At 31.1% G+C, this 25,079-nt stretch overlaps 2 protein-coding genes across 2 annotated transcripts; one reads left to right on the top strand and one right to left on the bottom strand.

Annotated features, from left to right (window-relative positions):
- Nucleotides 1-3,416: 3,416 nt before the first annotated feature.
- On the bottom strand, nt 3,417-8,972 carry LOC112741008 (mitotic checkpoint serine/threonine-protein kinase BUB1). Its single transcript, XM_025789790.3, has 14 exons — nt 8,708-8,972; nt 8,484-8,622; nt 7,550-7,707; nt 7,356-7,446; nt 6,872-6,982; nt 6,692-6,779; nt 5,983-6,086; nt 5,829-5,900; nt 5,633-5,722; nt 5,396-5,553; nt 4,534-4,588; nt 4,316-4,450; nt 4,104-4,225; nt 3,417-3,980 (listed from the first exon to the last, which is right to left on the bottom strand). Exons 1-14 carry the CDS (start codon nt 8,779-8,781, stop codon nt 3,791-3,793), a joined length of 1,587 nt encoding a protein of 528 aa, XP_025645575.1. The 5' UTR covers nt 8,782-8,972; the 3' UTR covers nt 3,417-3,790.
- Nucleotides 8,973-13,582: 4,610 nt separating this feature from the next.
- On the top strand, nt 13,583-24,802 carry LOC112741007 (uncharacterized). Its single transcript, XM_025789787.3, has 16 exons — nt 13,583-14,099; nt 15,183-15,359; nt 15,473-15,580; nt 15,802-15,916; nt 16,021-16,748; nt 17,132-17,263; nt 18,489-18,575; nt 18,661-18,775; nt 19,727-20,050; nt 21,379-21,443; nt 21,736-21,907; nt 22,697-22,801; nt 22,884-22,985; nt 23,089-23,262; nt 23,772-23,903; nt 24,013-24,802. Coding segments are annotated over exons 2-16 (2,535 nt in total). The 5' UTR covers nt 13,583-14,099; nt 15,183-15,357; the 3' UTR covers nt 24,187-24,802.
- The last annotated feature ends 277 nt before the right edge of the window (nt 24,803-25,079 follow it).

Below are 25,079 nucleotides of genomic sequence, written 5' to 3'. Positions count from 1 at the left end.
TTTCAGAATGTTTCAAACGGATTTAATGTTATTCTATCGTTAAATTTGATTCGAATAATTAACAAAAAAGTTTACATTAGTAATTATTGATGGGTTAATTTTATTTCTATATTGAAAACAAATATTATATTAGTTTTTAAATGTTAATTTTTTTTTATGTTAAGCTTAATTGTGGAATAATATTGAATCCGTTTTAAACTTTTTTAGATTGAAATAAGACATTTATAATATTGTGGACTAAATAAAAATCTGACTCATATTGGGACTAAAATAATATTTTATCCATATATATATTTTCTCATACTAATACCTTGTCTCAGATTATTTGGGATTTTTTGGCCAAAAAATTTTGATATGAAAATACTTTTGGAGTTATACCCAGAGATAGGGCCGGAGGGTGTTATGTCTAGGTGTGGTGGTCTTGGTCTTCTCATTCATCGCCAATATAATTTTTTGTTTGAATTCAACTTATCTGGCATAGAGTGAGATGTTTTATTTTTTAAATTGTAAAATCCTTTTTTAGCTAATTACAAGATAATTTTTAGTGTTTTTTCTTTTTTTTTTAATTGTAAATTTTTTTTCTAATAACAAGATGCTTTTTAGGTGTTTCTTTTAATTAAAAACGCAACTTTTTAGTTGCAAAAAGTTAAAAGAAAGTATTTTTCGCAAAAGTGACTATGCACAACGATTCCCAAAGAAAGAGAAACTCTTTAGCAGATTAATTTGACAATTTTAGTTTCTAGTTGTATGTGAAATAGTAATAATATAATATTATTTGTAATTAAAGTTGACTATTTTATAGTAAAAATATATTTTTTTTTATATAAAATAGATAACCCAACAGATGAGAGACATTCATACTTTTTCTCTCTCTCATAATTGTGTTTTTCACCATTTCTTTCTTTTAACTTGAATGTCTCGGATATTTTTAGTTTTGACAGGTGTATATATAATTATATATATATGTATATTCAATTTAAATGTATTAATTTTTATTTTTTAAATTATTATAAATTTATAATTATAGAAATAAATTATTAAAAAACTATAATTAACATAATAGCATCTAAACCTACACTAAATATATAATTTTTTTAAAAAAATATTGAAGATCAATAAAAAATATAAAATGACAAACTTAAAATATAATAAGACTTTTTTTTATTTGATATTATGATACCAATTACTATATTGTGCAACATATTAAAGAGAGTAGTGATATAAAAAAAATTAAAATATTAGACTTATTTTAATAAATACTTATATATATAGTTTATCTATTTTATAATTTAGCTAAAAAATAATTTTGTTTTATAAAACATTAAAATTAATAAATAGTATGAAATCATTTATTTGTATTATTTATTATTTGATAGTTGAATTTTATTTAGTTCATTATACTTTAAAATAATAAGACTATCTTTTTATTATAAACATAACAAACAAAAATGAAAAAATGAAAATTGTTGACCTTAAAAGTAAAAAGAAAAGAATATATATATAAACACAAAAAGGAGAATGTGCTTATAGTAAGTTTTGAACCCAAGACCAAGAGTTTGTGGAAAACTTACAACAAAAATAATAACTAATTGAACAACTTGTACCAAACAAAATAAATAGTCAAAGTTTTAGTTTTATAAAATATTTGGGGGCCATGGCCCCATTGTCTTAATGAAGCTCCGGTACTGAATGTAATGTGATTAGATTGAAAATGTAAAATTATGAAAAAAATTATAAGTAATGTGATTAAGTAATGAAAGTAAAATTACATTATTTACAATAAAAGTGTAAAATTATTTATTTATAAAAAAATTACATTACTTTAAGAGTAAAATTATAAAAAAATTAATTTATTTAGAATAAAAGTGTAAAATTATATAAAAAAATTATAAGTAATGTGATTAAGTAATGAAAGTAAAATTACATTATTTAGAATGAAAGTATAAAATTTATTTATTTATAAAAAAATTACATTACTTTAAGTGTAAAATTATAAAAAAATTAATTTATTTAGAATGAAAGTGTAAAATTATAAAAAAAAAATTATAAGTAATGTGATTAAGTAATGAAAGTAAAATTACATTATTTAGAATGAAAGTGTAAAATTTATTTATTTATAAAAAATTACATTACTTTAAGAATAAAATTATAAAAAATTAATTTATTTAGAATAAAAGTGTAAAATTATAAAAAAAATATATAAGCAATGTGATTAAGTAATGAAAGTAAAATTACATTATTTAGATTGAAAGTGTAAAAGTTATTTATTTATAAAAAATTACATTACTTTAAGTGTAAAATTATTAAAAAATTAATTTATTTAGAATGAAAGTGTAAAATTATAAAAAAAAATTATAAGTAATGTAATTAAGTAATGAAAGTAAAATTACATTATTTAGAATGAAAGTGTAAAATTATAAAAAAATTAATTTATTTAGAATGAAAGTAATGTGATTAACTATAATTTACTTAGATGTGATTAAAAAATAATTGAATACTATGTACAGTAAAAAATTGATATTATTAAAGGATAAAATTAAAATTTATTTCTATGTATCGATTTTGTCCCCAACGTTTTCGTCCTATTTAAATCCCTAACGTTTTAAAATTATCTCAATTTTGACCTGTTGTCAATTCTATTAACAAATCTCTTAATGGTAAGACAACATTAAGTCAATTTTAAAATGTTAGAGACTTAAATAGAACGATTGAAATGTTAGGGATAATTTTAAAACTTACCCCAAACGTTAAGGACAAAAACAATACTTTTACTCTATAAAAAAATTACTTAAACACATCATCATATTCTAATTCACCAATTATTTCACGTACAATTAAAAACAAAATAAAAACAACCAAAATTGTTTCTGTTTTGATGTGACTTGATGAGATATCTTACTTTCGTATATTTAACAAATATGTATCTGATATAAATTAAAAATATAAAGTAACATGTCTTTAAGCATTTAACTTATTTTGCAAGCTTTTTTATATTGAGTATGAAAATAATTCTTTGTATATAATCACTCCAACTTATAAGTTAATAACCTGAACTTACTCGAGTTCAACCCTTATCATTTAATATATAAATTCAAATTAATACTCAAATTCGACTTACAAGTTCATAAATCCGGTTTACTAAACTATTAATGAGTTAAACTTGAATCGACATGTGAGCCGACTCTGGCGGTCCAGCCCTATCCAGAGCTTGGTGGTGCTCATCAACGAAACTAAGTATATTTGGGCTTTTACGTGAAGCCTATGTCTCTCTTAATATATTTTAATATTCATCTATTTTCTAAACCAAAAAAACAAAATAATATTCATCTATTTTTTTTTTCTCTATTCCTCTTCAGAGCTAAAATCCACTATCTAAACAAGGAAAACTATTTAGATATTACAAAGTTCACACCCAATTACAACAAACAATTATCATATACAACATTAGACCTGCTAAGTGCTAACAGCACTCAGTTCATCCATGTATCTACATGAGTACTTGAAAAGTCAAATTCAGACAACTCAAACTACAAAGGACAATAAATATAAATATTAGCATTAAAGAGGCAAATGTAAGTGGATAAGTGCATTAAAGAGCAGTTGTTAGCATGCAAAATCAGAATCAGAAGAAAAATGAATCGATGTTCACCTTCCGAACCTGTCTGGGATTGCTTGCATTTGGCATTTGTTTCTATATTCCTTCAAATATACATACACATATATATATAGCCTCCTGCAGCTGAAGACAGTTAAGTAAAACGAAACAGGTTCAGAAAGGAATTTTGAAACTCTAAGCACAACACATAGAAGTCCTTTGCTTTGCAAGTAACTCCCTTAGTGTCTTTATCATCTTTGGATCGGAACTTATATAGTCCTGGAAGGACTTCTTCAACTCCTGCAGCAACCTTCTATCATCATTGCCAGGGTATTGATTTAACATCTTGGTGAAGAAATTCTTCCAGAGCGCAACGTTCCAGTAACTATTTGATTCAACAAGCAAATTAAGGGTGCTTCAAATGTAGAATCAAGTTTCCGAATTGACTTCACCAACATTACAGTGAATCACATGACTAAAGATAAACAAAAAGTAAATGGACATATACCGTTTAAAGCGTTGTTTGGGAAGATACATGTAGCCTCCATCAGATGATTCTTCTTTGGCAATCTCCATATAGCAATTATGCAACATCATATGGACAACAACGCAAAGGCCGTATGCGTCTACCTGTTGGTAAGTGATGGAGAAGAACAACTTCAAAGACAGTAAATCATGAAGTTAATTACATTTGTAGTGTAGTTTTAAGAAGTGGTTTGCCTGAAATTTCCATGGCTTATCCTCTTGCATCTCAATGCAGCGAAAGCCAGAAGTTCCGCAATCACCCTTAAATACTATGTCATCTGGAAAGAGATCCAGAACAATCCCTCTTCCCCAGTCTACAAGGCAAAGACCCTATGGATAGAACAACTTTCAACAACAGAAAGTACTAAAACCAGAAACGGTTTAGTTGTATCATCATCTGGAGAAAAACTGACCTGATCACACCAAGGACCACTTCGGTCCAAGAACCCTTCTTCAGTAAGGTCATCCCTGCAAAGTAGCAAAACCAGGAATGAGCACTGTCTACAAAAGCAAAGCATTTACAAAGTACTTATTTGGAACATGCATAATATAAACACTAAACAACAAGAAACTCTCTCAGCTCGTATTTGCTCGCATTTGCATGTCAGTTTTATCTCAATCAATATCTAAAAAGTAAAAACGTCATGGTCTGGATCTTCAGTGGTAAACATAACAAGGTTGTTTTATCTAAGTGGTAGTTTTAATTTTACTATATATTTGTAGGACTTGTGGTTTTTTGAGACTGAAAATCGCAGTAACAATAACTTCAACGCTGCCGTAAAACAGAATATAGCACTGGAAAAGTGTTACACTAGACAATATAAAATTAGAATGGAAAAACATCATCTCAGGTGGTTTGGCCATGCATTAAAAAAAAAAAAAAAAGTATGTAAAAGTCATGAACTCCTTCAGGTAAACTAAAACAAAACTACTGCTGAAGCCATAAAAAAGAATATAGATTAAAATTATTTATATATACACATAGTTCCAATAAAATGTCATTTTTTTGTTTGTATAACTCGTCCACTTAGTAGGAAAAGAGTTGATTGTTGTTTTATTTATACTACATAAGTTGATGCTTTGCCAGAGATAAAGGGCAATTCTACACCCAAAGTCCTCCTTAGATATAGAAGTATATAATAACAAGACGATGTACTTAGTCATGTCATCATAATCATTAATTAAGAATGAGAAACCAGCTTTACAATGACATTCTGCAAGTAATAAGGTGCAAGTGAACCAACTAATGGTAACGAATGAGAAGCTTAATTTTACCTAGCATAGCGAATAAGCAGATTATCAGGCTTGAAATCACCATGAATCAAGCCAACATCATGCAAAGTTTCAACCATGTGTAACATTTCTATCGTGTAATAAATACATAAAACTTCTTCCATGGGTTTCCCTTGGACCGCATATGTGTTTATGACATCCTGCATAGTATGTTCATCTTGAATTAACACTATATAACATTGAACAAGATAATAAGGGAAATCAGTAGAAATAACTGACCTGTAGCGTTCCATGAGCTAAATAGTCACAGATGAGTATGCTACAGTCTGCATACAGATGAATTCTCTGAGCCAAACCATAGCTTGACCTCTGATATAGTTAGATATCAGGCAATTCAGTATATGTGGATGTTTATAGAAAAGGCAGGTTGATGGTATAAATATTTGAATTTGATATTGATATTAATATCACATACTTCTCTGCCAGTGATCCGCATATCAAGCTGACGATACATGTAAAATTCCCAAGGGAAAGCTGGCTTTTGTATCTAACATTTAAGGTTCAAAGTACAATCAAATGAGACAAATATCACATTTTAAGAGGAAATGATTCTGAAAGACCATCAGCACCTTTAGCGCAACAACATCATTTGGATCACTGTTGACACAAGCCTTGTATACTTGAGCAAAACCACCTTGTCCAGCGCAACCTTTGATATGGTACTTCCTCCCGCCTTTGGATATCATGATAAGGACCATCAAGAGAATGAATGAAGCCAGTAAAGGAAAAGAATAAAGACTATGAAACTATATGAAATACACTGATATGATCATGTTGTGGTGTCTTACAAGAGATGAACACTAACTGCTGTTGATAATAGGAAAAACCCTTATCCTAGAGAAATAAGGAAACGATGACGTAATAATAGAAAGAACCAAAACTACTCCTAAGATTTTTTATTGAGATACCAAAAAGATATACACTCTTTATTTCTAACAATAGATAAACCTAGTTTTGTAGAAACTATCTGCAACAACATTGTCTTTGGAAGACAAGCTAACAACTCTGGGGAGACATCATAAACTCAGATTCAATGGAAATTTCGTTGCAGGGTCAATTTTTAGCACATATCATGAACTCACAATTTTTTAGCATCTCCTATGAAATTTATGGTATTAATTTATATATGATACAACTGTTCCTATGCCGTCAGAAATACAAGAAGATAAAGCAAGTAAATTCATATATAAATGAATTCTTCAGATTGATCATAAAGCTAGGAGCAGTCAGACAATTACGTCCCAATGATGAAGACAAGAGTAAGGATATGAATATTACCTATCTCTATAACTTTGTTCCTTGATGCATTCTTCAAAGTAGATAAGGCCACTTTTCCTGTATACGATTTAGTGCTCAAGTGATACCCCTGAAATGCATTTATACAAGCATAAAGCACCTGAATCCTTGTCAGATGCAGTAAATGAAACATGTATATAACAAAGCATATAAATATCTCACATAAAATTTTTTAATTGTAGGATTTATCTTCTTCATCAGGTCTTCCAAAATGGAGGAATCCCATGGATTAATGCCAATGTTTCCCAACTCTGTGGATCCCTTATAATCAATCTGAAATTAAAAATAAAATGAAATATATACAAAAGAATTCTTAAACTGTAAATGCAGTCAGTGTTAGTAAATCTCAATTCAGGAGACACAACATTGAGGAAATATGTCAATCTTGAGGAAATATGTCAATGTGAGAAATAAAATAAATAAATAATGTGTTTTGCAAAGGCAGTGTTTGATTCATCTACTACTTGAACAAACCTTTGGCTAATTGGGAAGCAATAAATTACCTACCAACGATCACAAAGCACAAAGCCTATTCAATAAAAGAGTACAAGGGAGTTGGTGTTTTCTCTATTTTTATTTATCTTTCCTTTCCTACTAGTTTGGCTCATTTTGCCTAAAGGACTAACTTCTTTGTGAATAGGCATACCTTCTGCCTTTCAGCAGCCTTCCAAGTTTCAGATATTCTCTGGTGACATAATGCCTGTGCCTTCTTCAACCACTCAATTGGCTCTGCATTCCTATTGAACATTGACCCAAATAACTAAAATTACAGTCAAGGCACCCCAACTTGAAATATCAAAACAAGCAAGTATTGAAGATTCGACTTAACACAGCACTGACCTGGAAATACCAAGGTGATAGATTGTGAGGGCATCATGGAGCATCCCTTTCAACTCAAAGAAACATGCAGACCACACATAGAGTGAAGCATTTTTGGTACACACATTGCAGTTCAGCATTTCCATGAAAACACTTTCAAAATCTGAACTAACACCCATCTGCAAAATCAAACCAACGGAAGCATGTTGAGTTGTCTGCTCAACAAAAAGTGCTTCAAAACAGCACCATTACAAAAAACTTACAGATTTGTTGCAACTAGACTATGTTCTGCTAAGCATATAGTTTCTTGATAATTTTGCATATAGTTTCTTTTCCTTTTTTTTTTTTAAATTAATCTCCCCCTATCTCTCTAGTCATTGAGCTACCTTCCATCTGATCTATATTCTTTCTACTGGCTAGTTTGTTCTACTAACAAAAAAATGTAAAGCAGAGTTCTACTATTACATGATTGATGTAACATCAACTTTCCTAATTGATTCATATTATAACAAAAACAAAAAATATATATATAAAATTCAAAACTTTTTAAAAGAAAAAAAAAAGGGTAAAGGTGCCATATTAAAACCATATTTAAACTTTTCTTTCTTTTCCTTTTCTTTCAACCAACAGAAGATATCACAGCTTCTCTTGGAAGGTTACAGACTAGTCCCCCTTGACCCAGCCCACAAACCCGGGTCCTCTTTCTTTAAGACCTTAGTTCACCTTATCCAAAATCATATTCAAATCATTTTAACATTTGATATACAACTGCGAGAATCCTTAGCAAGCATAAATTCAAGTAATGTAACCGTACTCTGTTGTGCACTCACTCATGTAGCTAGGTTTTCATAGCTACTATAGCTACCATGGAAAATCACTATTCAATTAAATAATTTTATTCGTCAAAAAGCCCTAACCACGAGATTTGAAACATGAGATAGAACGAGTAGATTACATAGAGGAGCCAAATCTTGAGAAATCTGACGTCGTTTCGGTACTGTTCGCTATCCTTGAAGCTTCTAATGCAATCTCCTAGTAAGTTCAACAGGTTCTGGCTGGAACTGCCGGAACCTTCTAGAGCTTTCTTGACACTCCTAAAATTCACAAAATCGAGAGAATTTTGTCAATCTTATGAGATTTTTTTTTCCTGGGACAAGTTTGTGAAAAGCAGAAAGATACCAGAGGAATGGCAAGAGAGGATCGTCCGTGGCGGAGGCCGTGGCGGAGGTGAGGGAGTTAAAAAATGTGACCATTGAGTTTGAATTTGGAGACTGGGAGAGAAATGCAATACTTTTGCGAATTGCGAGTAGCCGAGTATGTAAACGAAGACAGTCGGAATCGGGGATCCAATGAGAGTGAAGCGCGGAAATTCCAGATTTTGAATTTAGCGGTTGTGTGAAATTGGGTGTCCAATTTTATCTCAGGAAGGTTCTTAAAATGGGACCGGAGTCTCGATATTAGACCGGTCAGTCTACTCAATTAAATAAGAGTTATTTTTGTTTTGTCATGTTAGACCAATTTAATTGAATTTAATTAACAAAAAAATTGAATATATAATATTATTAGTGTTAAATTCGTACTGATACATAAATTTATATTTTAATTTAATATGATAAATCGAAAATAATATTTTATAATCATAAATTTTTTGAATTTAGTATAATATTATTATTGTCATTATATAATATAAACGTACTGAATATACTATTTTATCTTTATTCAAAGTAAAATGTAAATTGAACAATTTGAAATCTATAATATTCTTGAACCATACAAAAAGAGTCCTAAGAAAATAAGAACATATATAATTATAATAATAACATGTAAATTTTACACTGAACTTTATATCAAAAAACTAATGAAAATTTATCAACAACCTAGTATTTTATTAACCTCGTTAGAAAAGCAGTTAACCTCGTTACACATTTCATTTCAAATCTAAAAGTAGAGTTATAGATAAATTAGTTATATCTATCGTAAATGTTTATACAAAAGTGTAAATCATAACATGTTATTAAAGTGAAATACAACTTTTCTTACCTAAATATTATTAAAAACTTCTTTAAATGTGACATTTGATATTGATGACTTTGAATTGCCGTCTTCGTCCGGAATTAGAACTTTGAGTTTGAGGCCACTACGACTCTTAACTCTTGACACAACAACGTAAAGTTGTCCAGCGGTAAACACTGATTTTGACAAGTGAAACCCTACATATGATGGTGATTGATCCTAACTCTTGTTGATGGTCATTGCAAAGCACACTTTAATAAAAATTGTCTCCGTTGAAAGTTAAATGGCAATCTTAAATCTGAAGGGATCAAGTTCATTTTTTGAATGTACACATTATCGTCAATATTTCTACCAAACTCTAATTTTGTTGTTGTCAAGTTCATTAACTATTAACCTTGTCTCATTGCATAAACCTGAAGTCTGGTCTATGTTTTGTAGTAGTATTACCGCAACTCCTAACTTGAAAGTCAACTTGTGGTTGGGTAGTCCCAAACATTTGATGTCATTTAGAAACTCTGGTGTAAACCATTCTTGTTATGCCATTCTCATCAGCTTAACATGTTGTGTTAGAATTTAGATACTCATTTTTTATTCTTGGGAAGATTGTCAAGATGAAATCGTTTGCCTTCTCAACACTCTTAAACGTGGATGCAAGAATTGTCCTACTTTAAAAATAACTGTAATGTGATATGTTTTGCAACAAATTTAGATATGTAAAATCTACCAAATGAGAGAGAAGATCATCAATAGTTGTAATCAGCAGATCATTTGAAATTTCAACTTCTGACCCATGTGTCTTATTGAAGGATTACAATGTGTTCATAACACGCAGCGGAAGAAAAGAAAGTAATCATAAAGATCTATTTTGTACTTCAACTTTATTCCAATAATGAATATATAGTAGATCAGATCTAAATACCTGAGTACGCTAGTAAAAATCTTTTTCTCCTTCGATGGTACAAATGCGCTATGCGTATCCACACCGAGACCAACATTTGCTGTCAACTCCTTGACCAATGGACATCTGATCTAAATTGAGAAACCTCTTGCAACTCTTTGCATGCCATAAAATTCTTCTCCAAGAATCGGCTCACATACATTTATGTGTGTAGAGGTAAAGGAATAAAACCCTTGTGTTTTATTCTCATCTCCGTCACATTCCTTTACTCTTGGCATACATATATATAATATGAGATTTGTTACCGATTTTAAATTTGATTCTCAATTCAAATTTAAATCATATCTTTAAATTCCAAATCTGAATCCTTTAAATTTTATGAATCATATCATAACAATTTAAAACATAATCGATTTGGATCTCATCCAAATTTATAATTCAAATTCAAGAAATTGAATAACTAATTATTCTCAAATTTCATTTAATATTCTCAATTATCATATTATTATTATATTCTTGGTGCTAACAAAGAATACAATAATATTCCATTTGAATTAATATAATTATTTATTTGATCAAATCAAAATAATAATTAAATAATTCTACAGCAAAGATTAGAACACTCGTTAGTGTGTGACCCTATAGGTTCAATACTAAGCAGGTAGTAGATTAGTCATACTAAATTTACTAATCAAGGTTGGCGTCTAGCAACACTCCTCAACGACCCGATAGTATGAAGTAATATATTTTTACTAAGAATCTTAAAAAAACAAAGTATAATTCCCTCCATCTTTCCAACTCTTAGTTAACCCTTAGAGTATGGTTTACTTGTCAAACTCTAACTTGTTACCATTATTATAATGAACTATGAATGACTTAAGGAACTCATTTATTCATTCATTCAATCCCCTTGGCCAATGTTTTATTCATCTCAGTCATTATAATCATAGAGCTCAAAGTCTTTACCGAGAGTTGACGGATTCCTTATTGACTAACCATTAATTCTAAAAGTATTTAAATCATACCCAATATCCATTCAACTAGCACCCTAGGGTATTAGGTGTCCGGAATCAAAGTATAATAAATACATTGTTAATTACTATGACAGTCGCAGGTCAAAGGAAACTCTATTACTATGTTCATCTTGAGAATATTCTATTGACAAATATACGGTAATTATAACCATTAGGAATTCTCAAAGTGAGTCAGTTCAATGGTCATATCTCTATATGCACCATCTATATATATAATTTAATAAATGAGATCTATTAATCTTCATCCAATGAAGACCATTATATATATATATATATATATGTATATATATATATATATATATATATATATATTGATCTTTTTAGATTATTAATGTCCTTTTTAATAATCCTATGACCAAGAACAATTTAGATTAAATTATAAAAGATTTATATCTCAATATTATGATCACTATCACAATGATAAATCTATAAATTTAATCAAGGACATTATTATATTAACATTTTAATATAATAACAATAACAAATTATTTGACACGTGATTGATTGGATTGTGGTCATACTATTTATTCCCAACACTTATGTTAATCGGTAACTGAGATCAAGTGCTTCAAAACATATTTTATTGAGCATTGGAGTTTCATCTCAAATTATTAAGCTACTTTGAGTAAGCAGCTCAACCTTCAAACTACCATGTTTGATGTTGCAAATAGATTCATCAGTAATTGTAATGGGTATTGAAAATCTAAAATGAGTTGTTCCACCACCATGTAGGAGTAAAGATGCAATTTTACAGGATGCGACGTTTAAAACAATATTTCCTTTAGACCGAATAGCAGAAAAAAGTCCATTCTAAATAAATGTCTTATCACACTTACCATGTCCATAAACGAAGTAAAAACTACCAAAGTATGTAAATTTACTCATTTACTCATAAGTCATCTTTTGTTCCGTATATAAATTTATATGAGTTAACTCATTTAACTTAATGTATGAGCAACACCTCAGTATAAAAAATTCACATTATTATTATTATTACTATTACTATTATTATTAATTTATTACTATAAAAATAAAAATAAAAATAAAAATAAATATTTATTAAATATTTATATTATATATTGTAACAGCTCAACTATTGAGCTGTTTTTTAATTATTTTTATGAAATTAATTTTTAAATTTATATTTTTATTATTATTATTATTTATTAGTTTGATATCAACAACTTAAACATTTTTAAATAATAAGTTATTTAAAATAAAAATAAAATTTATCAGTTATTTAATATATAAAATATATTAAATTAATGAATTTAAAATAAATAAAGCATGATTAAAAATCATTACATTGTTACATGTAAAAAAATCAATACGAAGATTTATAAATACTATTTGTAATTTATGTTATTATTTTTTTATTTTGGATAAAATAAAAATATATTTTATTGATAGAATAATCCAAAAGCATAAACCACATGAGATAAAAAAAAAATACAGAGACTATTAAGAATATAAGATAATAACGTTTTTACAATATTAAATATATTTTTAAAAAAGACAAATATCTACATTTATTACTTAAAGATTATTTATATTATTTTCTTGGATTATTTTTATTTTTATTCTTTAGACCGATTGTGCATCAAATTTGTTCATTTTATAATTAGTCATTGAATTTAAATTTGTGAATAGTTAACGATAAAATATAGATAAATTATTACGTGAAATAATGAGATTTTGAATTTTATTGTTATATAAATTTTTAAATTTAAATATTAAATTATTATTTTAATAATTTTATTTTATGTTTAATTAAATCGATTTGACAATGATTTAACTACAGTTGAATTATTGAACCAATTATTAATCGATTCACTGATCTATTCGGTTTTTATCCTTTAAAATATTTCTAATGAAATGAATATTAATGACATATTTCTTCTTTTAATTTTTTATTCTTTCTAATATCTTGATTTTTGATTAATTTATTATTGATTATTGAATATCGATGCCTTGACAGATTAAGAATATGGATTAGTTGAATTTTTTATTTGTTTTTATTTATCTTTTTTATTAAATTAGTTATAGTTTTAACCCTTTATAAAAGAATGAACGAAAATTATTTATATATCAGATTCGAATTGACTCGGCCAGTTCGACTGGAAACCTGGTTGGGCGAGCCATGAACTGTCTAAGCATCAGATCCGAAAAAACCAGTTCAACCTGACCCGAAGTTCATCAAAAAGGGTGACCACGCCGGTTTACATAACCCAAAACCGGCTAAATTTTTTGTTTAAAAATTCCAAAACGACGTCGGTTTCAAGTGATTGAAAGCAGCCCAAAACCCTAATCTGCTAGTGCTCAGTGATCAGCCTGAAGCCCTCACCACTCAGTCTCGTCACTCTGTCACACAAGCTCAAGTCTCTTATCTCTCTAACGGTCGCTCTCTCACTGTCTACGGTCTCTCTCACTGTCTCGGGTCTCGCACTCAAGCTCGTTGTTGGTCTCTGTCTCGTCACCGTCTCGCACTCAGTCGCACGCCTTCCCTGCGCTCGTCGTCGCCGGCGGCATAAGCAGCAGGTCTCGGGGCTGGTCATCGTTGTCATCTTCTTGCTTCGAGCGTCGCCGTCAGCTTCCTTCGCGCAACCAGCAGCTGGTCCCCGATTTGGTGAGTTCCAACTTCCAACAAATTCCCCTGTTCTTCCTTTTTCAAAATTTTGTTGTTGTAATTCATCACTGCACCTTGAATTTGTTGCTGAACGTTGAATTTGTTGCTGAAAATATCATTGAACTATTTTTGTTGTTGCTGAAAATCATCACCGAGTTGAATTTGTTACTGATTATCATCACTGAACCTTGAGTTTGTTGAACCTTAAATTTGTTGCTGTCTTGCTGAAATAATCACTTAGCTAAATTTTTTTGTTGCTGTAAATCATCTTTTGAGCTAAATTTTTTGTTGCTGAAAATTATCATAGTTGATTTTGTTGTTAAAAATTATCCATTTGATGAATTTGTTGCTGTAAGAATAGATTTGATTACTATGTTGTAACTAGATTCTTCTACAACAAATGAGGTTCATGCTCTCTACAACTCAGAATAAAATTGTTCAGTTAAATTGTTGTTCCCATGTTTTGAAAATTATCATAGTTGAATTTGTTGTTAGAAAATTATTCATTTGATGAATTTGTTGTCATAAGAATAGATTTGATTTTTAGTATTGATTGATGTATTCTTACATAGGCAGTATTGAAAATTATCATAGCTGAATAGATTTGAATTCACCCCTTGGATTTGATTTACCGATTGTGTTGTCTTTTGCTCTCTCGTGTTCATTTAAATTGAGAAAGAATTTTGTACTAGGGACTAGTTTATTATCCCTTTTGCATCATTAGTTATGTCTAAGAATTGATACTTGATTGTAATTAATGTTTGTGAAGACATGCATTTTAACTTTTGATTTTTAAAATTTTACATTTTTATTTAATTATGACTAGGTCAACCGGGCGAACCAGTGACCCGGTGACCCAGTAGTATGGTCGGGTTAGATACCGGTTCGGTTTTGATAACTATGTATATATGTGTATAATATATAATAATATGAGAAAATAGAAAATGGAAGATAGATTCTTTCCAAACACATCCCATTGAGGGGAAATTTATATTTTTTCATCTTTTTAAGGGACACTTTAGGAATTTAAGTTTATTCACTACAAGTCTATATGGGAACCCTAACACCCTACTACTTTCCCAGACACATGCACAACTCTCCTCTCTCAAGCTCCATCTGTTCCAGGCTTTGGCAACTCTAGTAGCACTTTTCCAGCGAAGATCCCTTGCCAGCAACCTCTATCCCCGACCGATTAATTGCACCATTGTCAATTTGTTAACTTCGTTCAACTGTCCATTACCCATAGCGATATCAAGAAATGTAAGTGCAAACTTTGGGCATTCATCATTTCATTTATCTTAAAAATAAATACACAATCATAAGTTCATAACCAATAAAAAAGTGAAATGACTTTTGTCTATTGTTTTGTGCAGGTCTAGGATATGTGTGAAGAATATTCCAAAGTATGTTACAGAGGATCGATTAAGAGAATTCTTTTCTGAGAAAGGAGAAATCACCGATGTCAAGCTTATGCGTACAAAGTACACTTTACTAGACATTCCTCAAATAATAATTACATAGAGGCTCTCTCTCTCTGTTACAAAATATCTTTCACTTTTGGATTTTGGTACTTTTGAAACATATTTGGATACAGTAGAGAGAGTATGTCCCTATTCTATCTCCGTGCACCACTCTTCAAGTACATTGTAATTTAAAAACTATAACCGTTTGTTGTGTGTTTCTTTGGTTGTTATTAACTCAGAGATGGTAAGAGTCGCCAATTTGCTTTTGTTGGATTTCGTTCAGAACACGAAGCTCAAGAAGCTATTCAATATTTCAATAGATCATACCTTGATACATGTAGAGTTACTTGCGAGGTTATACACTTATCCTAATATTATTTTATATCATAGATGTTTTTATTGTTGAAACTGAAAAATAGGCATTGTGATTTTTCCTGTATGCTCGTCAATCCAAGCAGGTAGCTCGAAAACGTGGTGATGCAGATCTTCCTCGTCCATGGAGTCGGCATTCAGCTAGTAAAGAGAGTAAAGTGACCTCAGATGTCAACGAACATGTTGGATCAAACGGGCAAGGACAAGGACATAGCTCTGAGGACATTGATGATCAGCAGCTTCAAGAGTTTCTTCAAGTAATGCAGCCTCGTGCCAACTCAAAACTGTGGGCAAATGATACATCAATTGTATCTACTGTTGATGAGAAGCAAAACGTATCAAAGAAGGGAAGCAAAGACACATCAATTGCAATCCCTGCCGATTCAGATCACAGTGGTTCATCATCAGATCAGCTCAATAATCTTGAAGCTGACAAGTCATGTGAAACTGAACATGAAGTCATTTCTGACATGGATTATTTCAAGAGTAGAGTGACAAAAGATTGGTCTGATTCTGAAAGTGATGACAGTGACAATGATTCAGTATCTACTGATGATAATGACAAAGAGAATGATACTAATCCTAGTGAAGGTGAAGAAAATGTTGATAAGAAATCTTCAAAAGTAACCCAAACATATGGTGCCAAAGAGTTAGACCTAAAGGGTCAACCGGATGCTAGTGGAGAGGATAGTGCCCAGCAAAAGTCTCAGGTGAATTCAGATGTGTTAGGCGGCCAATCATTGAATTCAGAAGATAAGAAAGAAGTTTATGAGTCATGCCGACTATTTGTCAGGAATTTGCCATATACCACCACGTACGGATATCTGTTTTTCCTTGAAACACTTAAGATGCATGTGTGGTGTTGTTTTCACCAACTTCACCCCTTGACATTGTTTTAACAACTATCTTCTTGAGATGAATTACCAAACATTAATTGGTGCATTTGTTGTTTCATTTGAACTTACTATAAGCATTTAATTCTTCTGCATTTGGTTAGGTAAAGCAGTTATACAGTATTGAATGTCATTCATCATAGATAGTTGCATGGATTTGAAGTTAAATTTGTACATTTATAGTTTCATGTATTTGAATTTAAATTGTACATTCTTGTTTTCCTGTTGGACGAGAGTGTACAATTACTTTTATTGTCAGTCTGTAGGAGTTAAACATATTAATCATTGTATTGTTCTGTGACAGTGAGGAGGAACTGGAAGAGCATTTCAGCAAGATTGGTAGTGTTTCACAAGTTCATCTAGTAGTTGATAAAAGTACAAAACGATCCAAAGGAATAGCATATATTCTTTATTCATTTCCCGAATTTGCAGCCAGGTAGCAATTAGCTTGATAAAAGTTCTCCTTTCATATACTTATGACTTATCTATGTCTAGTTGCCAGCTCTTTTGTGGATGATGCATGTCCGATTCTTAGTTCATGATTGGCCAGTTGAAGTTGTTGGATGTTACACCTGTCAAAGCATTAAACTAACTCCATTCATTTTAAAAAGAACTTCTGCGTTTTTTTAGTGTGGCATTATCTTTTGCCCATCTTTTCGTTCGAGTTGGTGCTTTGGTGCTTTTGTTGAATATTAGGTCTGCCCTCGCAGTTTGTAATATTCCAATTACTAAGCAAACATATATGCTGCCGTTTCATGTGTTTTGCCTGAGAAAAATATTGACTCCTTGAAGGATTCTTCTCAGCCCTTCTGCATTTCTCTATTTCTAGTGTTTGCTCGACTGTTATACTAAGAAGCAACTGTCTTCTATATTCTATAAGAGTCTACATAATTTCCTCTTCTATTTTTTCTGTGATACTAATTCATATCATGTCTAAGATGATATTCAAATAGGCTGCATATCTTTATTTTATTTCACATGTTTGTTGAGGAAATGAGTAATTTGTTCCTGCTTGTTTCAAATTAAACTTCTTCAACAAAAAATATAGGACATTTAATAGTTCAATGCTCTAAATCCAGATGTTGTCAGGGTTCGATGTGGAAATTCAGAAAATACTGTGTCAGGTTTTAACGGTCAAAAAGTTTTAAAATATCTATGAAACACTTGGAATATGAATAAGGGGTTTTACGTAATAAAAAGCAGGATGGAAATAGTAAATCCCCATGCCAATGGGTATCAATATTCAAAGGGCTGCTACCTTTTAATAGGTTCAGAAATGAGAGAATGGTGATAACTCCAGACAGAAAGAGAAGTGGTGAAAATGTGACTATACACATAGTATAGGAATGGGGCGGAGCAAGTAATACAAAGGGCAGGAATGCAATCTGAGCTAGGGTGGAAATTCTCTTACAGTGATGTCAGCTGGCACACAGCTGTTTGCATGAGGAGATGATCCTCTGCATTCAGTTGTATGTGAGCTCACTCTACTTTTCACACTCTCATTTTGTTGTTTGCTTCATTGTTATTGAGTCATGTCTCATCTAATACCAATACTGTTTGTCTGTTTCCGAATTTTGTATTGGTCACCATCAGCTGTTATGTGTTCTTGACATTGCTTTGCTGATAATTTACCTAGCTGTATGATCATTGTTTATCATCAGGGCACTAGAAGAGTTGGATAATTCTATATTTCAAGGAAGATTGTTGCATGTTATGCCAGCCATACAGAGATCTTCAGACAATAAAGAGTATGCACTACAAAAGTATTACATTGCGAACAGTATTTTTATGATGTTCACAATATTTGACAGCCTATGCTTCAATATCTTGTAGGTCCAAGGACCAAAATGTGAAAACTCTGAAACAAAAGAGAGAAGAAGAGAAGAAAGCTGCTGAAGCCAGTGGAGATACCAGAGCATGGAATAGTCTGTTCATGCGCCCTGATACTGTATGTCAGCTGAAACAAAATAAATTGCAAACCATAATCAGCCTTTGTGGTGTATCCATTGAAATCCTAAATGATTGATATCATTATCATTTTGTTTAAGAAATAAACAAAAATAACTTGTTCTTGTTTCAGTTTATGTGCCACTATTATATTCATTTTCATTTGTACATTGCTCTAGTTCAGAAACAAAAGTTCGCGCCCTCCATGTTTAGTTATGACTGCCTCATGGAACAAGTTTTGGGTCTTTGACTCTTTGTTATGCCTTGGCTTTTTCCTTCTTTGGAACAGTGTCCGCTGGCTATTTTTATAGGATTTCAGAAAGAGGCATAAACATTATGGTAAATGCGCAGTCTTAGCAATTAGTTTGTGTTGGTTAGACCGTTAGGGACAGATGCTGTCAATAAGAATTGAATCTCTTCCTCTTTAGTTTGAAGATTCTTTTTTTAGTGTCCTTCTGTGATGTTAAGCTAGATGTTATTTCAATGGTGGTGCTATTCGACAGGAATATAGATTAGATGTATGTGCTGATTTTATTTTAAAATACTTTTCATCACCTGTTGTACCATGCTATGAAAATTCATTATCATACTTCTATTTGCTTATTCTCTCTCTTCTTTCTAAATTTATTATATATATATATATATATATTAGTAAGGGTTATCTATCATCTTATTTTAGGGGTATTGGTATATGGAGATACTGCAAACTTTTTCCTCATTCACCCCTAACTTATATGTTTTATTAATGTAATAGATATAAATTGTGATCATGCCTCCCTTATACCTTTTTCAGTTTTGCCTTGGTGGGTACAGGGAGTATTCTATTTTCTTTTTGTTGGATTTACATCACTGTGTTGTTTTGCTTTGTGCAAATCTGAGTTATGGTTTATGGTCAGTTGTTGCATGTCTCTGCAAATAATAATTATGATGTGTTGATTTTAAATGTTGATAGGTCGTGGAAAACATTGCTTTGAAATATGGTGTCAGTAAAAGTGATTTATTAGACCGAGAAGCTGATGATCTTGCTGTACGTATTGCTCTGGGAGAAACTCAAGTGATTTCAGATACAAAAAAGGCTTTTGCAAATGCTGGAGTGAATGTGGAGTCTTTGGAGGCACTTGCCAACGGAAAAGTTGATGGCTTAAAAAGAAGCAATCATGTACTTTTAGCGAAGAACCTGCCATATGGTTCGACGGAAAATGAACTTGCAAAGATGTTTGGGAAATTTGGTAGTTTGGATAAAATAATTCTCCCTCCAACGAAGACACTGGCTCTGGTACTTTCTTCTCCTCAAATTTTAAGTTGTACGTCTGCAATATCATTTTGGGTGTTTGATAGCGTAATCTATCTTATTGTTATTGAATTATTTCATTCTTTTTTTTTTTGGTAAATTGATTTCCATTTTTGTTCATTCAGGGAATTAACTATATTAATTGGAAAAATAAAAAGAGAAAAAGAAAAAAAAGGCTTAAAATATCCAAACGAAAATTCAAAGAATCTTTTTTAATCCTTTAAAGAGAGAATCTTTGTAAAGATAGAAAGTGAGAGGTGACATGTTTTCTATTAATAAGGCTGTGTTTGGAAAGCAAAATGACTTGTTTTCTACATCTAAAATATCCAAACACGGCCCTATTAATCCAAAATTTCGTGTTTTCTACATTTTATTTAAATATAATTATCTTTTCAATTATTTATAATTTTTAACTATAGCTATTTTAAATATTTTATTATAAATGAAATTAATAAACATAGATTGGTAATATTACATGCGACTAAATCTTGGGTGATAAAAAAGTCAACAATAAAGTTAAATGTTAATATGTTATACAGACGAGGATTACAATACTGGATGTTTGGGGAAATTAGAAAATATAGGATTAGGAATAAGTGATTATGGAGAATGTTGGGGTTGTGCTTATTGTACAAAGATGGTACAATCTCACCTTAGGTAGGTAGAGGAGACCTTTCATCTATGTAAACCAAGTGGATCAGATAGAAGCTAGTCGAATAGCTTAAGGCATAGTGAGAGTGCAATTTTGCGAGACCTAGAAAAGTTATAGATAAAACTAAAAAAAAAAAGAAAAAAGTTTAGACATTAATGGTTTAAGTATAAGTATGATTTATAATAAAGATAGAATATATGGCTTTTATTCATGTTATGACCCCCAGCAAGGAAAGGTTTAGTTATTGTTGTATAGGATTATTTTATTATTAAATTAAATAATATTCATTTAATATTCTGAATTTTGAAAACAATTATTTTTTTTTTCAAGTAAAATATAGATTAGTTGAAAAAAGAGATTGAGAGACCATATACATTATAAGCTAGTCAAACCTAATTTTGCATCGTGATCTACTATTTTAATTCTTCTCATGTCATTGTTTTTTTTTTTTCTTTTTTTCCCCATAACATTATCCTATAGGCTTTATACAGCATGCCAAAGGGATTCTTAATGTAACCTTTTTCTTTCTGAATTTTTTCATTGCAGTATTGTTTCTTACCTTTAGTCTCATGATTCAGTGATGTCTATGGCTAGTTATCGGGAAAAAAAGGTGATGTCTATGGCTGGCCATTTTATAACTAATTTTAGAATGGTATTTCAGGTTGTTTTCCTTGAAGCAGCAGAAGCTCGATCTGCTTTTAGAGGTTTAGCTTACAAGCGTTACAAGTAAGATTTTATTTTTCTATTGGCTGTAACTCCCAGTCACCAGAATATATTTGATTTTATTGCTATGAATTGAAAATAAATCTATAGGCTATTCTCCAGCAATGAATGAATCTGTTTCCACTTCTCTAGGATATGCATCTTGATTGGTCTTCCCATTTTTTTATATTATGAATAATCTTGGTTCAAGGAGTGTTTCCCCTCTTCCATCGATATATGTTACCTCCACATTCTCATGCTAGTATTTGGATTCATTGAAGGATAATTATCTAATTTCATATTCGATTCAATGCAGGGATGCTCCATTATACTTGGAGTGGGCTCCATTCGACATTCTTAGCCAAAGTACAACATCTAGAAATAATGAACTGAATACAGCAGTTGGGGAAAATGATGCCAAGCGGGTAATGTTGGAGCAACATGTGCAAAGAATATCAGATGAGGATATTGATCCAGACAGAGTGGAGGTTTGACCTTTGAAATTATTCCCCTCGATTCCCTTTTGTCTTTCGGGAAAAAAAATTTGCAACGTAGAACATAGTAAAAGGAAAAGGGAAATAAGGTCAAAAGCATAAATATATAAGCTCAGACATTTAGCAGCCTAAGTTGTGGATATGGGGGATAATATCTTATGTTTATGAATTAATTTCTTTTTTTGTGTGGGTTCATTACTTGATGAAGTGAAGTACTTCTACCTAGTGTTGATATTGGTTATCAACTTTGAAAGATGAGCATGCAGTAAAACGTGAGATATATTCTAGTATTTTTTTTTCAGTTTAATACAACATTAAAGAAATGCACACATTCGAAAGAGAGAATATGTTGAGTGAGGACAGGGTTTCCTCACAAGAACAAAATGAAACTATTTTGGTACTATAAAATTGAGACAAGTCATACTGATCTCCACAAGTAGATAGTACCTGATAAATAGTTTTGGGAAAGACCATCTGCAGCACTAAAACACTAAGAAGTCAACCCGATATTAAATTGTGTCTGAAGATAAATCCTCTTGGAAAATGCTAGCATGCTTTGAGTCAGAAACTATAGAAAGCAGAAAGTGAATGTTACTATAGATTTTTAGCTAGTTTGAGTCCTGAGGCCTCTAAGTTCTCTAAGATGAAAGTGGCGCAGCCTCTTGAAATTGTTCTGGTGCTGTCTTTTACATGATGATGCACTGCAGAGAATATTCTTTAGAATGATTAAGATCGTTTAATAATGCCTGTTCATCTATTGTTGATTAATCTACAATGTTGCAGGGTCGGTCCTTGTTTGTCAAGAATCTCAATTTCAAAACAACAAATGAGAGTTTGAAGAAACATTTCAATGAACACATGAAAGAGGGAAAAATTTTGAGTGTTAAGGTAACCAGTTATGGGTTTAAGTGCTGCTTTATTCCTAGTTATGTTAGCTCTTTCAAACTTTTGTTCTGTCATTAACCAATAGGTGAAGAAGCATTTGAAAAATGGGAAAAATGTTTCTATGGGTTTTGGATTTATCGAGTTTGACTCTCTGGAGACTGCTACAAATATCTGCAAGGATTTACAGGTATACATTACTGTATAAATTATGCATGTTATATGCATTTTGAGATCTTGATTCTAGTTCTTGTTTTAATTTTAATTTATTTATTTTAATTTATTGTTTTTAGGGGACAGTATTGGATGGGCATGCTCTTATTTTACAACCTTGTCATGCCAAGAATGGTGGCCAATTACAAAAGACAGTTGAGAAGGACAAGAGTTCAACAAAATTGCTTGTTAAAAATGTTGCTTTTGAGGCAACAGAGAAGGATTTGAGACAGTTGTTCAGTCCATTTGGACAGGTAATTACTATAAAAATTATACTTGGTAGTTGGTGCCATATGCTGGTAAATACTCTTTTGTGCTCCAAATTTTTGTTTGATGCTTCTATTTAACAGAAGCAGCACAGTGATTCACGTGATTTGAACATTTGCCTCATGGAAAAATCCAAATGATTTAAATTACTTCTTACATGTGGGATCTGTATGAATGATGAAATCTTGACCTGTTACATCTTGAAGTAATGGGCCTGCTATTCCATGGACCATCTATAAAAACAAGATAATCCGTCAATTAGTTTTGAGTATTTGTTGAGTGATCAAATTCTTGGGCTAATTCATTAGTAACATTTTAACTTGTTTTTGTTAAATCTGAATTCTGAAGTCATATAGTTCTGATTATTTATGCATATTCTAACTGATATACCTCTTTTTTTGGGCGGTTTCCATCTGCTTCTGTACAATGTTGGTTCATTTCTGTAAATAAGATGTGTTTTGCTTTACCTGCTGTTTGATGAATGATAACTGTGCAGGTTAAAAGGTTAAGGTTGCCAATGAAGTTCGGAAATCATAGAGGATTTGCTTTTGTGGAGTTTGTTACTCAGCAAGAAGCACAGAATGCACTTAAGGCACTTTCAAGCACCCATCTTTATGGAAGGCATCTAGTAAGTGAAACTAAATTATGGATTTGCGGGAAAGAAAAAGGGAACAGAGACTAGAAAGTCGGCTGTTAAACATCAAATATTTGAGAGCTAATTGCCATTTTACTTTCAGGTAATAGAGCGAGCAAAAGAAGGTGAGAGTTTGGAAGAACTACGTGCTCGAACAGCTGTTCAATTCAGTGATGAACAAAGTGGATTTCAAAATGCCACTAAGTTATCTAAGAAAAGGAAACAAATGGCCGTCTTAGATGAAGGAAAGATGAAGTTTCAAAGGATTGCTGATTAGTATGTCATTAAATATCAAACATGTGCATATATCCCAAAATCCAGGGATGACAATTTTGTAGATTTTAGTGTTATACATGTAACATGACCCGCCATGTCATGATGTCCTTTATCTTCATTGTTTATTTATTTTTGGTCAACATGATTCTTATATTTGTAAGCTAAATTTTGTCACCCGACAGTAGCCATTTTGAGCAAGCCTTAACTGGTATTTTGTTGGCATGTTTGGAAAGTAAATGTCTCCGGACCATAAACAAGAAAGAACGGCAGTGTATAATGAGTTGTTACTAAAGGCTTGGATTCAGTGTGGTTCATACACATGGTTCCCTGAGTAACATTACTCTTGTAATACCCAAAAGCAAAAAAGGTACCCCCAGAAGAAAGGAAGCTACAAATGCATAATGGAAAAATGGCTTAGGTACTTGCATTATTCATTCAGCTCTCATTATAGAAGACCAAGTATAGGTGATTTATCTCGTGGTTTTGTATGTGGTTTGGTGATTAAAGTTCCAAAATGGTGTATGAGATTCCTTCGTACACCAAAATTGTAAATTTTACTAATTAAATCTCTTATAACGGCAAAACTGCAATAAATTTCCTGATCCATTTTTTATTAATAGCGTGCTAATGTGATTTGATAGTGTAGATCGTTAGTGAATTTTTTCGCAATATAATTTGACCGTGTGTAATAATATGATAATAGATCGAGCGGCGACACATGGTATATTGGTGTAGATAATTATGTCACGTGTAACAATACTATTTGTCTACTTGTTAGCATGTGCCACGTGTTACATTATTTGTTTACGCGTCATTTGCCATTTAATCATTGTAAGTGGATAAAATTAGTCCGACTAGTTTTTTTCACATTTTTTTATAAATTAAAAATTTTTA

This window comes from Arachis hypogaea, chromosome 14, assembly GCF_003086295.3.
Source record: "Arachis hypogaea cultivar Tifrunner chromosome 14, arahy.Tifrunner.gnm2.J5K5, whole genome shotgun sequence".
Lineage (NCBI taxonomy): Eukaryota > Viridiplantae > Streptophyta > Magnoliopsida > Fabales > Fabaceae > Arachis > Arachis hypogaea.
This window is presented reverse-complemented; position numbering and strand designations above follow the sequence as displayed.

Coding starts and splice junctions, on each gene's coding strand:
- LOC112741008 (XM_025789790.3), bottom strand. CDS start 8,781: ATGGTCACATTTTTTAACTCCCTCACCTCCGCCACGGCCTCCGCCACG. Junction 7,708..8,483: donor TCAAGATTTGGCTCCTCTAT/GTAATCTACTCG, acceptor TTGATTTTGCAG/ATGGGTGTTAGTTCAGATTT. Junction 5,901..5,982: donor ATGATGTTGTTGCGCTAAAG/GTGCTGATGGTC, acceptor CTTAAATGTTAG/ATACAAAAGCCAGCTTTCCC.
- LOC112741007 (XM_025789787.3), top strand. Junction 21,444..21,735: donor TTAGCTTACAAGCGTTACAA/GTAAGATTTTAT, acceptor GATTCAATGCAG/GGATGCTCCATTATACTTGG. Junction 23,263..23,771: donor TGTTCAGTCCATTTGGACAG/GTAATTACTATA, acceptor ATAACTGTGCAG/GTTAAAAGGTTAAGGTTGCC.